Below are 13,165 nucleotides of genomic sequence, written 5' to 3'. Positions count from 1 at the left end.
AAGAATCTGGAGGCGTCATCTACATAGAGGTGATAGATGAAGTCAAAGGAGATGGCTGAGCAGTTGAGAGGAAGGGGAAGATAAAAGGGACAAGAGTATGAGAAGTATATTGTGTATCACCAAATCAAAGGAAGTTTAATGAGGAAAGGGCAGCATCAAGAATCTCAGGGCTTCCCTGATGGCTCAGTGGTAAAGAGTCTGCCTGCCAACGCAGGAGACACAGATTCAATCCCTGATCCAGGAAGACCCCACATGCTGGGGGGCAACTAAGCCCATAGGCCACAACTACAGCCTGCGCTGCAGAGCCTGGGAGCCACAACTCCTGAGCCCACGTGCCCAGCTTCTGAAGCCTGTGCACTCTAGAGCCTGTGCTCAGAAACAAGAGAAGCCACCAGTGAGAAGCCTGTGCATGGCAACTAGAGAGTAGGCTCTGCTCACAGCAACTAGAGAAAAGCCCATGCAACAACGGAGACCCAGCACAGCTAAAAATAAATAAATAAAATTATTGGGGAAAAAATTCTCAGTGGATGAGAAATGAGATAAAGCCACTAAAGTTAATGACCTTCGAGAGTTTCTTCTCATGGACAGAGGAGCCTGGGAGGAAACAGACCACGGGGTCGCAAAAGAGTTGAACACGACTTAGCGACTAAACAACAACAAACTACAATATGAAAAACAGGTAAGCAATGAGGATTTATTGTATAGGATAGGGAATTATAGTCAATATTGTGTAATAATCTGTAATGGAATATAATCTGCAAAAAATACAACTGAATCACTACTCTGTATACCTGAAACTAATCCAATAGTGCAAATCAACTATACTTCAATTAAAGAAAAAACTCGATTCTACAATTTTCTGACAGTCCTTCCTACTACATTTGGCTTTATCTGATGTTTAGAAGTCTGTTCTTCAGGGAAGCTGATGGCATACTGGATAAATTCTCTAATTCAACTAGAAAGACTCAGCTCTCTTTCCTAAAGCTGACATATGAGCAAAGGGCAAATCAAAGAGGAAAAAAAAATGTTAACACCCTGAATTCATCACAGTATTTAAACAATTAGAATTTTACTTTATTTCAGAATAAGTTTACTGTTGAAAAAAAAGATATTTACTAAAGCCACAACATTATTCTTTTGGACAAAAACTTTTATAGCAAAACTGTGGTACACGAGCATTAGTAATCTGAGTACTATATGGTTATAGAAGATATTTAAAAAACAGAAATGATGTATTCCAAAGGCTGTAATAGGCACAATATATATGCTTGTACTGGGTCTGCAAGCATTATACTAGAATGCACTACAAGTGATCCAAGAAGTTGCAGGCTTTCAGCATCAGGTACTAAAAAGATAAAAAGGATTATCAGAGTTACTCTTCTATGGAAAAAGCATGTACTATCAATAACACAAAGCAGGAGCAGCGAGCCAAGCCAAGAAACAATTCTTTAGATTTTAGAAGTTGTAATGTAACTATGGCTTTTTAATTTTCATTTTTGAGACTGGTTAGCAAGTCTGGCAAGTGGAAAAGAAGAAAGTCTATAATAAAACGTTAAAGACACCACTTACAAGGCATCTGATATCTCACAGGTTCAAAACTGGAAAACAACCACTGAGCTTGTTCCTAGAGCAAAATTCTGAGGTATTAGAAAAACTCAAAACAAAAACACCCTGCTTCTTCCTATCAATGTTTTTGCATAAAAATCTTTATGCAGAGAAGTAAAAGTTTCCCAAGTGACATGGCAGAAAAATATTTAAGATGAATCATTAGAGTTTACTTTAGGTTTTTGGTAACTGTAAAGAATACAGGTCTTTTCAAGGACCAAGAAACTGGATATGTTAGTATGGAACTTTATGTTTTTAAAGCAAATATGTATTCAGGCTGGCAGTGTATTCATGCTGATAAAGGTGGTAAAAATAAGAAAACAGAAATCATACCTTTTTAGAGCATACTACTACTATATATATGGAAATTGCCTAAAAGGTAAAAATGTACATCTTAGATTCCCGAAGGTTTTATTTTCAACTAGCAATTAAACCTAAGTGTAAAAGTGAGCCATGCAGTACCTTCACCTCTCAGCTACTGTGAAAATGATATGAGGGGAACAGAATTCTCTTTTTTTCCCTTTAAATATGTAATGCTCACAAGTCATCATGTGGAACTCAAAATCACACACAAAGGCAAATCATGAAGAAATGTTAAATATTTCAAAAGCCCTCAGAGGTGTGCCAGAAACGATGCCGCTTCTACAGCACAGAATCGTTGGAGGCCAAAACTAAAGCAGTAGGTGCCACTGCAACGTCTAGGTCCTTAATGCTGCTGCTATTCGTGTTTCTTTTTTTCATGTTGGGGTGGGGATTCAGGTCAGGGGCTTTGGTGGTCTCTCAGAAACCATGATTTCTGTAGGTTCAGTGATTAGCTTGGCTCCATCCCAGGCTGTTTTGAACTGTTCAGGAACAGGAAATTCTCTCTGGAAAAAAGCAATAAGAGCAAGATTATTTAAACCAAGGCTTTGCAAACTGATGGATGGCTGATTAGAGTCATGCTCAGTCACTCAGGTGTGTCTGACTCTTTGCAACCCCATGGACTGTAGCCCGCCAGTCCATGGGACTGTTCTTCTGTCCATGGGATTTCCCAGCCCAGAATACTGGACTGGGTTGCCATTTCCTTCTCCAGGCAATCTTCCCGACCCAAGGATCAAACCTGCATCTCCTGCATTGGCAGGAGCCACCAGGGAAGCCCTGTTACATGGTGGACAAAGACATTTTAGAGATCCCAAACCTGCATGGTCATATGACAGCTCTGTGACTGCCTGCCAGCATCCTCATTAATGCCAGAACTTACTAAGAACCAGGTGTTCTGTGGAACACCAGGTATGAATGAACTCAAGTTAATCCCTACAAGAACACCGCTGCTGCTGCTGCTGCTGCTGCTAAATCGCTTCAGTCGTGTCCGACTCTGTACGACCCCGTAGACGGCAGCCCACCAGGCTCCCCTGTCCCTGGGATTCTCCAGGCAAGAACGCTGGAGTGAGCTGCCATTGCCTTCTCCGACAAGAATACTAAGAACTAGATATTATTGAAATGCCACCTACAGGAAACAGAGGCCTGAGAGGTCAAGCCTCTGAGCAGCCAGAATTCAAACCTTAGACATCCTCTCTTACCCATGACTCTGCACCAGACTCAAACATGCACAACCATCAACTGGGGACCTTGTTGAAAGGCAGACTCTGCCTCAGCAGATCAAGGACATAGGATGACAGTCTATGTTTTCAACAAGTCCCCAGGGGATGCTGAGGCTGCTCCCCAGTCACACTGATAAGGGCTTTGTCCCAGTGTTATATCTATCTACTCTTTGATTACTTATAAAAATGTGCTGCAAGTTGTATATACATTTGTTATACATCCTGTTTTCCTACTCTTTCCATTGGGAAATACACGCACACATGCCACCCAGATACACTACACACCATATCCTCCTCCCTCCCTCACACACTCACACATACACAAAGAAAAATGCAGAATAGGGAATTCCCTGGTAGTCCAGTGGTTAGGGGGCTCCCCAGGTGGCGCTAAGTAGTAAAGAACCCACCTGCCAATGCAGGAGACATAAGAGATGCAGGTTCGATCCCTAGGTAGGGAAGATCCCCTGGAGGAGGGCATGGCAACCCACTCCAGTATTCTTGCCTGGAGAATTCCATGGACAGAGGAGCCTGGTGGGCTACAGTCCATAGGCTCACAGGACATGACTGAAGCGAATTAGCATGCCAGTGGTTAGGATTCTGGGCTTCCATTGCAGGGGGTGCTGGTTCAACCCTTGGTCAGGGAACTAAGATCCCTCAAGCTTCATGAGCCATAAAAACCACATGAGTTTTTTTTAAAAGCATTAAAAATTGTAGACTAGACAAAATAAAATTAGCTTGGGGTCTCTCCTTTCCGTAGATAGTGAGTCCCCAGTCGTTACAGAAGAGAGCAGAAAAGGAAGGTGAGGAGCAGTCTCCTTGCTTCTGGTTTTGTGGCCTCTCTGGACTTCCTGTACAAACCACAGTTTGAAGGGCTGGTGCTCATCTGTTGGTGAGATGTGATGTTTCAGTGGAAAACACACATGGACACATAGCTTCCTTGAAGTAGGATCCAGCTGTTTCTTTTGTAAGAGGCTATTTATTTATTTACTTTAAAGGGAAAGCCCTTTCTGTCATGAATTCTCAAGTGAAATTTGGAATGGAGTCTTTTCTTTTTCTTTTTTGGCTGCTCTCCTTGGACATGAATTTGAGCAAACTCCGGGAGATAGTGAAGGACAGGGAAGCCTCGTGTGCTTGTAGTTCATGGGGTTGCAAAGAGTCAGACACGACTTAGTGACTCAACAACAATTCCTTGGTTTGTGGGATCTTAGTTCCCTGGCCAGGGATGGAAAGTGGACCCATAGCAGTGAAAGCACCGAGTCTTAACCACTGGACCACCAGGAATTCCCTGCAATGGAGTCTTACCATGAAGCAAAGAAGCTACAGTCTGAATAAGTGTGTGTGTGTGTCCAATACCCCTTCTGGGGCTCTTCACGAGTAAACCAGGCTTGGCGTTTGCTCTTAAGCACCAAGCCAGGCGGAGAATGCTCCAGAGTGAAGGCCCCTCTTTGATCGTAACTGTACTACAGCTGTTCCCGATCTTTCTTGGCAGTGCCGTGATAGCAATGGGATGACAGATCTTCTCTGGGAGACTGATTTCTTTCGGATGAGTCATCCCCACCCTCCACTGCCAGATTACTATGCCCACGGCAGGACCTCTCTATTGCTCCCTGCTACCTACAACGGCAAAACGCACTGAGGGCACAGACAATTCACCTATTGAGGGGAGACTACGTTCTCAGCATGAAAGCTTAGGTGTTGAGCTCTACTCATCCTTTAGGTCATTGGATCTCAATCTTGGCTCCACACTGGAATCACCAAGGAAGCTTTAACCAAGACAGATGTCGGGGTACCACATCCAGGGGTTCTAGTTTAATTAGCCTGGAGTTCTCGTGCAAACCCTCACAGTTATTCTTAGCAGATCCAGTTCCCCTGCAGCTGAACCTTCTGCTTCAGATCAGATCAGATCAGTCGCTCAGTCGTGTCTGACTCTTTGTGACCCCATGAATCGCAGCACGCCAGGCCTCCCTGTCCATCACCAACTCCCGGAGATCAGTCAGACTCACGTCCATCGGGTCAGTGATGCCACCCAGCCATCTCATCCTCTGTCATCCCCTTCTCCTCCTGCCCCGAATCCCTCCCAGCATCAGAGTCTTTTCCAATGAGTCAACTCTTTGCATGAGGTGGCCAAAGTACTGGAGTTTCAGCTTTAGCATCAGTCCTTCCAAAGAAATCCCAGGGCTGATCTCCTTCAGAATGGACTGGTTGGATCTCCTTGCAGTCCAAGGGACTCTCAAGAGTCTTCTCCAACACCACAGTTCAAAAGCATCAATTCTTTGGTGCTCAGCCTTCTTCACAGTCCAACTCTCACATCCATACACGACCACAGGAAAAACCATAGCCTTGACTAGATGAACCTTTGTTGGCGAAGGAATGTCTCTGCTTTTGAATATGCTATCTAGGTTGGTCATAACTTTCCTTCCAAGGAGTAAGCGTCTCCCTAATTTTTGGCTTCCTTCTGAAGCTGCTCTGTATTGGCTTCAGCTCTTCAGTAGCTTCTTCAGGTGGAGAGCCCGAGACGAGATGCTTTATAGCTCAGGGTTAGGCAGTCTGAATACCTCATGTAGCATGGCCCAATGCTTGCAGTTTTGCTTTTCAGACTTAAATAGTGAATTCTGGGCAGCAGTGTGTGGTGTGCGCCGGAAAAGGGCTTACTGAAAACATGGCAGCAATCTCATTGTCTGCTTAAAGACATTAACCCAAGTGCTGACTGCTGTGCAGACCACCAGTGACTGACCCACAGGCTGATGGGACTGTGGGGGCTCCCCTTTCAAAGGTGTGCCTGGCTAAGTTACGTTTTATCCCATCCTTCCCTGGTTCACTGCTTCCTTGTACAGTTAGGACCAGAGGGAATGATCTCTGGATTTATTTCTCTTTCAAGAAGCAAAGACTAGTAGGAAGAAATATTAATAACTTGCCACCAAATGGCAACAACCAGCAAGTCCACTACATTGTGTGACGCAAAAAGTGTATCTGTTTATACTTCCTTTTCAATGTGAGACTATGGGCTTGCACCTTTTAGAAACTGCTTTGGTGAGGAGAAGAGACAAAGAAAATACCTGGTAGCTTAGGTGAGTGTTTCTCAGAAGGCCACTGGATGGGCTGATGGCATCAGAATCATCTGGGATATATTAAACCACGGATTCCTGGACCCCATTCCAATCCTCCTGATTCTAACCTCTCGGTGCAAAGTTTGGGACCTGGTATTTTCATCATGTTTCCCAGCTGATTTTTTTTTTTTTTTAATTGTTGACTGTGCCACGTGGCAAGTGGAATCTTAGTTCCCTGACCAAGGATCGACCTGCCTTGGAAGCACTGCATCTTAACACTGCATCAACAGCCAGAGAAATCCTTAGCTGGTTCTCATGCTGGGTTTGAGAACCACTGTACAAATAGGTTCACTTATTATTACCTCCTTTCCCTCTGCTTGCCCCCAAAGCATTTCTCCTTCTTCCCTTTTGCCCCTACCATGTGTCAGTCCCTCAGTCGTGTCCGACTCTTTGTGACCCTGTGGGCTGTAGCCCTCCAGGCTCCTCTGTCCATGGAATTCTCCAGGCAAGAATACTGGAGTGCACTGCCATTCCCTTCTCCAGGAGGTCTTCCCTACCAGGGACTGAACCCAGGTTTCCTGCATTGTAGGCAGATTCTTTATCCTCTGAGCCACCAGGAAGCCCACGCCCCCATCATACCAAAGGAAAATAACAAGTCCTAGTAAAATAAGCTCAGACACCTGGTCTACTATTTGATGATGATGATGATGTGTTAGTCACTCAGTCGTGTCTGACTCTTTGTGACCCCATGGATTGTGGCTTGCCAGGCTCCTCTGTCCATGGGATTCTCCAGGCAAGAATATGGGAGTGAGTTGCCATTTCCTTTTCCAGGGGATCTTCCCGACTCAGGGATTGAGCCCAGGTCTCCTGCACTGCAGGCAGATTCTTACCATCTGAGCCACGAGGGCCCTTACTATTTGATGAAAGCTAGCCCATTAAGGTGGAGAAGGCAATGGCACCCCACTCTGGTACTCTTGCCTGGAAAATCCCATGGATGGAGGAGCCTGGTGGGCTGCGATCCATGGGGTCGCTAAGAGTCGGACACGACTGAGCGACTTCACTTTCACTTTTCACTTTCATGCATTGGAGGAGGAAATGGCAACCCACTCCAGTGTTCTTGCCTGGAGATTCCCAGGGACTCGGGACCCTGGTAGGCTGCCGTCTATGGGGTCGCACAGAGTCAGACACGACTGAAGCGACTTAGCAGCAGCAGCAGCAGCAGCCCATTAAGGTAATTATTAGGAAACCACTTTGAGAACCACAAATCCAGGACTGGGCACAGTCAAGAAACTAACAGGGGAGCCCAATTGTGAAAGGCCATTCTCTTGAGTTCCTTTCTTAACTGCACATTTTTCTACACAGGAAGCTCAAAGGTTGGTAGGTGACTAATCAGTCTCTAAGAATGTTAATCATGAAAACTTCTTTACAGTCTTCTAAAAGGTACTTACATAATCACCATCCTGAGGGATAAGTATATTCATTTCAGATGACTTGGCACTCACAATCTCACAGTCTAACGCATCTTCACTGAGGTATATGTGGCAGCCTTCTGTCTTATTAATGGAAATTGTTGGCACTTTCCCCATTACCTGAAATAGAAAAAAAAAATCTAGGGCCAAAGCAAATAAATAGAAATTCCAATATCCCCAAATAAGTACAGTCCACGGGCCTAAGCAAGTGTTAGGAATAGCTCGGTCAGGGCTGGGGAAGTTGGTTGACGACAGTGTCTCCAAGGTGAATTAATAGGTGTCATTTGGGGACAGAATGAATGGACTACACCAGGGGATTCTCAAACCTCAGGGTCTCTTTCCTGACACAAACAAAGGGACTAATTTGAAAACAGCAGCTAAATGTTCAGAAGATGCTTCACAACCCTATTAGTGGAAATGAAGCATATATTTGATTTCATGATAAAAGAAACAAGATGCTTTTGCTTTTATGTGCTTAAAATTTTAGTTTTGACACATCTCTAGGAAACTTGGATGAAAACACGCATGAATACTGTCCTTTAAGAGTAAATTATTATGTAAATGAGTAGATTTTTTCCCTCAATCTAAGTAAGAATAAGTAAAAATCACTACAATTCTTCTCACATAAGTCCTTTGCTAGATAAAAATCACACTGGCTGAATGCGGAGCTTAAATGAGATAAAGAGTGTCTAGGTATTTTGAAATGTATTCATTTCAGGAGCCCAAACTGGAGACTTGGTTCAGGCCACTCATTGTATGGGTAAATAGTACCATACACAAGAGGAGGTGGTTCTTTGTATTATTACAAATATCAAGTGCTATAAAAATTCTGATCAGTTTAAAATTTCTTTTTTACAGTCCTGTTTTCAGACATAGCTGCCCCCCACCTTGCCCCCCCACCCCCAAATCTCTACAGGGACAGACTGTTCCCCCAAACGACCATATTACAACTCTATAATTTTCCTTCTTGTAATGGTAACTGAAGCGATAAAAACATCTCCTCTTTCACTCTGAAGAAAAGACTGGGTTGCAAATTAAAGAGCAAGGCTTGTGATGGTGCAGGTGATGTAAAGAACTCCTTGGGGGAGCCCAGCCAGGCCACCACACTGCTCTGTTTTCTCCTCTCCCCGTAGAAACTGGACACTGAGTTGGAACTGAGCCACAGCGAGGGAAAAAAAAAGGCAGAGGTAGTTTAAGGTCAGCTAAGCAACAAGGCTTTGCCATAAATAAAATAAAATAATACCTATATCTATATATCAAGAATGTGTCAGCAGTAATGTTTTGACAATTTCTAGATTTATTTTATAATGATGGAGAGCATTTCCATACTGCCCAGAACTGTATGAATACCTGGCAAGCAAAGGGAATGCAAGTAATTTGTCAGGGTGTCTTAGGCAATTCATTTATGAGACAGAGCGGGGTCTCATGAGGATAGCACAGTATGCAAAGGCGTTTTAGTTTTGTTTATTTATCACTGTATTACCTTACAAATGCTAGAACATCTATGAAAAATCTGAAAAACAGTACAATTTAAAAAAATAGTCCTGATAGGATAAGAACTGTCATTTCCACAGCATCTTAGTCAGTATTTCCTTAGAGCAAATTACATACAATATATGCCTTTTATCCCTTGTAGTCTGTAAACATTTTGAGAACAGAGATTGTTTCTTATCAGGAGAACTGGACTAACAAGTAGCTTCTCTGTTGAGTGACAGGTGATATGTGACCTTGCCCAGGCCAATGCTGTAGCATGTAATGCATGTATCTGTATTAACTTTCTTCAATTTATTTTTCTACAAAAGTTTTCAAAATTTCCACATAATATCTTAAGTCTCTTCTCTCTCCCACAATTTGTACTATTTTTTGAATAACTGAACTAAATCACACGAATCCATGTCCTTTTCTTCCTTTCAATCTTTTAAAATTAATTAATGTGGCTGTGCCGGGTCTTAGTTCTGGCATTCAGGATCTTTTTATAAAAAGTTATTTATTTATTTATTTTACTGTGCCGGGTCTTCGTTGCTGTTCGCAAGCGTTCTCTAGTTGCGGCGAGTGGGGGCTACTCTCTCGCTGTGGTGCTCAGGCTTCTCGCTGTGGTGGCTTCCCTTGCTGCAGAGCACGGGCTCTAGGCAGCATGAGCTTCAGCAGTTGCAGCACACGGGCTCAGGAGTCGTGGGTCCTGGTCTCTAGAGCATAGGTTCATCAAAAGTTCTGGCACATGGACTCAGCTGCGCCTCTGCATGTTGTATCTTTCCAGATCAGGGATCAAACCCATGTCTCCTGCATTAGCAGGCAGATTCCTCACCACTGAGCCACCATGGAAGCCTGGGCATTCAGGATCTTTAATTGCATCATGTGAATTCTTGGTTGCAGCATGTGGGATCTAGTTTCCTGATGAGGGTTTGAACCTGGGCCTCCTGAATTTGGAGCATGGAGTCTTAGCCACTGGACCACCAGGGAAATCCCCTTGAAATCTTTTAAATAGCATTATTGAAGTAAACTGTGCAAACATAAAATTCACCTACTTTAAGTGTACAGTTTAATGGTACTCAGTAAATTCGTGTAACCGTCACTTCAATTCAGTTTTAGAATATTTCCATCATCCCCCAAATATCCCCATTGCCCATTTATAGTCAATTTGTCCTCATCGCCAGGCAGCCTGCACTAATCTGCTTTCCGTCTTCATTGTGTCCAGGCCCTTTTAAAATAGTTTATTAAATGTTTTAAATAGGTAATGAAATTCACTTGGTTTGAACATCCAGAAGTTTGAGAAGTGTTCAGTAAAATGTCTCTCTCTTGTTCCTGAGCCAGGCTGCCAAGTTTCTATCCCTCTTGGACAGATAACCATGATTCATCCTTCCAGATTATTTTAAGGCTCATAGCTTCGAAAAAACTAGGATATATTTCAAACATGGGAGCACACAAAGAAAAATAAATATGCATATACATATATATGTCTGTTAACCAGCTTTATCAGAATTTAACTTTTTGGCTTATTTGCCTTATTTTTAGAGCTATAATCTTATACTATAGTAGAAAGGCCCTCTATACCATCCACCATCTCCCTGTGCTCCCTTCTTCCCTCCACAGACTTAACTACTCTTCTGAATTTTGTGTTTACAGTTCACAGCAGGCTTGGCTCCTGAGGTGAACTCGAGCCTACATGAGTGCATTTCACATGTGCATACTGTTTTGCATGTCTTTGATCTTTATATAAAGGGACACATTATACAATGCCTGTTGTTCTGTAATTTGCCTTTATCACTCAAGGTTGCTTTTGAGATTTCCCTGTTTTTAAACATGTAAGTGTATTCAATTATTTTAACTATTATACAGTATTCTATTAGGTGGATTTATTTGTTCATTTACCAGCTGTTGGACATTTAAATTGTTCTGGGTTTTATTGCCATTATGAATAATACTGCAATAAACAGTTTTACACGTCTCATCAACATATGTATTGGAGCTTCTTAGGTGCACACGCCCAAGAGTGAAATTGCTCAGTTACAGGCTATGACTGTCTTTGACGTTATTAGATGGTGCCAATTTCTCTGCACGGTGAGTGTAATAACTTTGCTCTTTCAACACTGATGTATCAGGATTCTCGTAACAATTTTCATACCAGGAGACTTTTTAATATATAGGCAGTCCTCAAATTGCACAGTTCCGACATGCATGAGTTTCAGCTCACAATCCCTTTGCAAAGTAAGCACAGCCTGAATTCAAAACTGATGAGTATAAGAGGACATACCCAATTAATCTGCATTTCTTCTTCTATTAGGCAGGTTATGCATATTTTCATGTATTTATCAAACACTTCAGTTTTTCCTCCTCTGAATTGCCTTAATATTCTTTGTCCATTTTTCTATTGGGTGGTTAGTCTTCTTCTATTTGATTTGTGTTAACTTTATAAATTCTGGTTATAAATCCTTTTGGATAATCTGCATTGCAAGTATCTTTCTTCAATCCATGCCTTGTCTTTTAGCTTTGCATCTGATGTCTTCTGTTGAACACATATATTTTAATGAGGTTAAATTTATTTGTCCTTTTCTTCTATATTTTATTCTCAAAGTTTAAAAGTATTTCTTTTCACAATTAGGACTTCACTTTTCATGTACGGTATGAGGTAGAGATTAAATATTTTTTCTCTGCATGGAGGGTCCTAAAATATATCTCCACGTATGTGCCAACTATGGAATGTACTACTTCAGTTAAGAGAGGCAGTGGTGAAAAGCTTAGTAAAGCCAAAGAGAACCATCTATAAAACTGGAAGCCAAGTCTAACAAACATTATCAGGAAACATCAGATAATAAGGGGTGATTAACAATATGAAAAGAGTATAATCAAAGACGGTAGTTACAGTTGGCCAAAGTAAGAAGTCATTTAGCTTTGGGCATATTATAAAATCCCATTTGGCTAAATTAAAATTGCTTAAACAGTGCAGATTTTCTTCTCTTTTGCAAATTCAATTCCAATCCTACTTTCCAGGTTGTTTTGCTGATAATCTCATTGACTCTTCAGAAAAACTTTATCCAGAATCACTTTTTTTCCTGAGGGAAAAACATCCTCTTTGGCAGGGTACTATGATGCAAAGTGAATCTCTTACCATTTTGGTTCATTCATTAGTTGATTCATTCCAATCACTCACTCGATCAAACTTTTACTGAACACCTACTGTGTGCTGGTATTATGCAAATTTATGGAACTGTAAAGATTAATTAGCTATTCCTGAAATAGAAGTGGAAAACTTGTAATTGCTGTGCAAAACAGGGTGGGTTATAAGAGGGTGAAAAGGGGGAATTAACACTGTCCAAGAAGTAAGAGAGGGCTTCAGAGAAGAGGTGAAGACAGAGCTGTGTCTAGAGAAAAGACAGTAAGAGTTTTCTAGTTGGACATGGAGGGCCCCTTGTAAACAGAAGGGATGGTCTGGTGGTGGCTGGGCAAGGTTGAAAGGACCACTTACCTGCATTTGAATGTCCTTGGAGTTGATCACTTCCACAATGCCCACCACATTGTCAAACACCAGGCCAAACTTCTTACAGTTGTCTAGGAAAACAAAACAAAACAAAATCCTAAATACAGACAGCATATTTATAAAAGCAATTTATCATAATGAGCACAGATCCATAGTTCTGCCCTACCAATTATAATGGAATTTATTTTCCCTTTTATCTGCAGAGTAGACTTGCCACACTTGAAAATGTAAGCCACCTGTCTCAGTGCAGTCTCTGAAATCACAAGGTCATTCCTGTCCTCTTGGTATTCCTAAAATTAAAACACAGGCAAATATTAAATATAAGGACAGACAGAAAATGAAGTCCACTGCATACTGAAGTTACTGTGGGGCATTCACCAATTAGAGCTTCTCAGTATGTTCTTTCTTCAGCAACCTTTTTCTTACAGACTAAACCACAGGACTTCCTTTGTCTCTGTGATGTTGGGAATGGTTACTTGGAAGGTGGGG

The 13,165-nt window shown here is 42.1% G+C and overlaps 1 protein-coding gene across 1 annotated transcript in view; it reads right to left on the bottom strand.

Moving 5' to 3' along the window:
* Window positions 1–680: 680 nt before the first annotated feature.
* The window catches only part of CAP2 (CAP, adenylate cyclase-associated protein, 2 (yeast)), a 138,924-nt gene continuing 126,439 nt past the window's right edge, over window positions 681–13,165 (bottom strand). The window contains exons 10-13 of the mRNA XM_010848798.1: window positions 12,843–12,966; window positions 12,665–12,747; window positions 7,681–7,821; window positions 681–2,471 (exon numbers count right to left, since the gene is read on the bottom strand). Coding sequence (XP_010847100.1) covers window positions 2,361–2,471; window positions 7,681–7,821; window positions 12,665–12,747; window positions 12,843–12,966 — 459 coding nt within the window. The 3' untranslated portion in view covers window positions 681–2,360. The remainder of the gene's footprint in view (window positions 2,472–7,680; window positions 7,822–12,664; window positions 12,748–12,842; window positions 12,967–13,165) is intronic.

The sequence above is a fragment of the Bison bison genome, unplaced genomic scaffold, assembly GCF_000754665.1.
Source record: "Bison bison bison isolate TAMUID 2011002044 unplaced genomic scaffold, Bison_UMD1.0 scf7180017864274, whole genome shotgun sequence".
NCBI lineage: Eukaryota > Metazoa > Chordata > Mammalia > Artiodactyla > Bovidae > Bison > Bison bison.
Note: the sequence above shows the minus strand (reverse complement) of the source record. Positions and strands in the feature narration are given on the sequence as shown.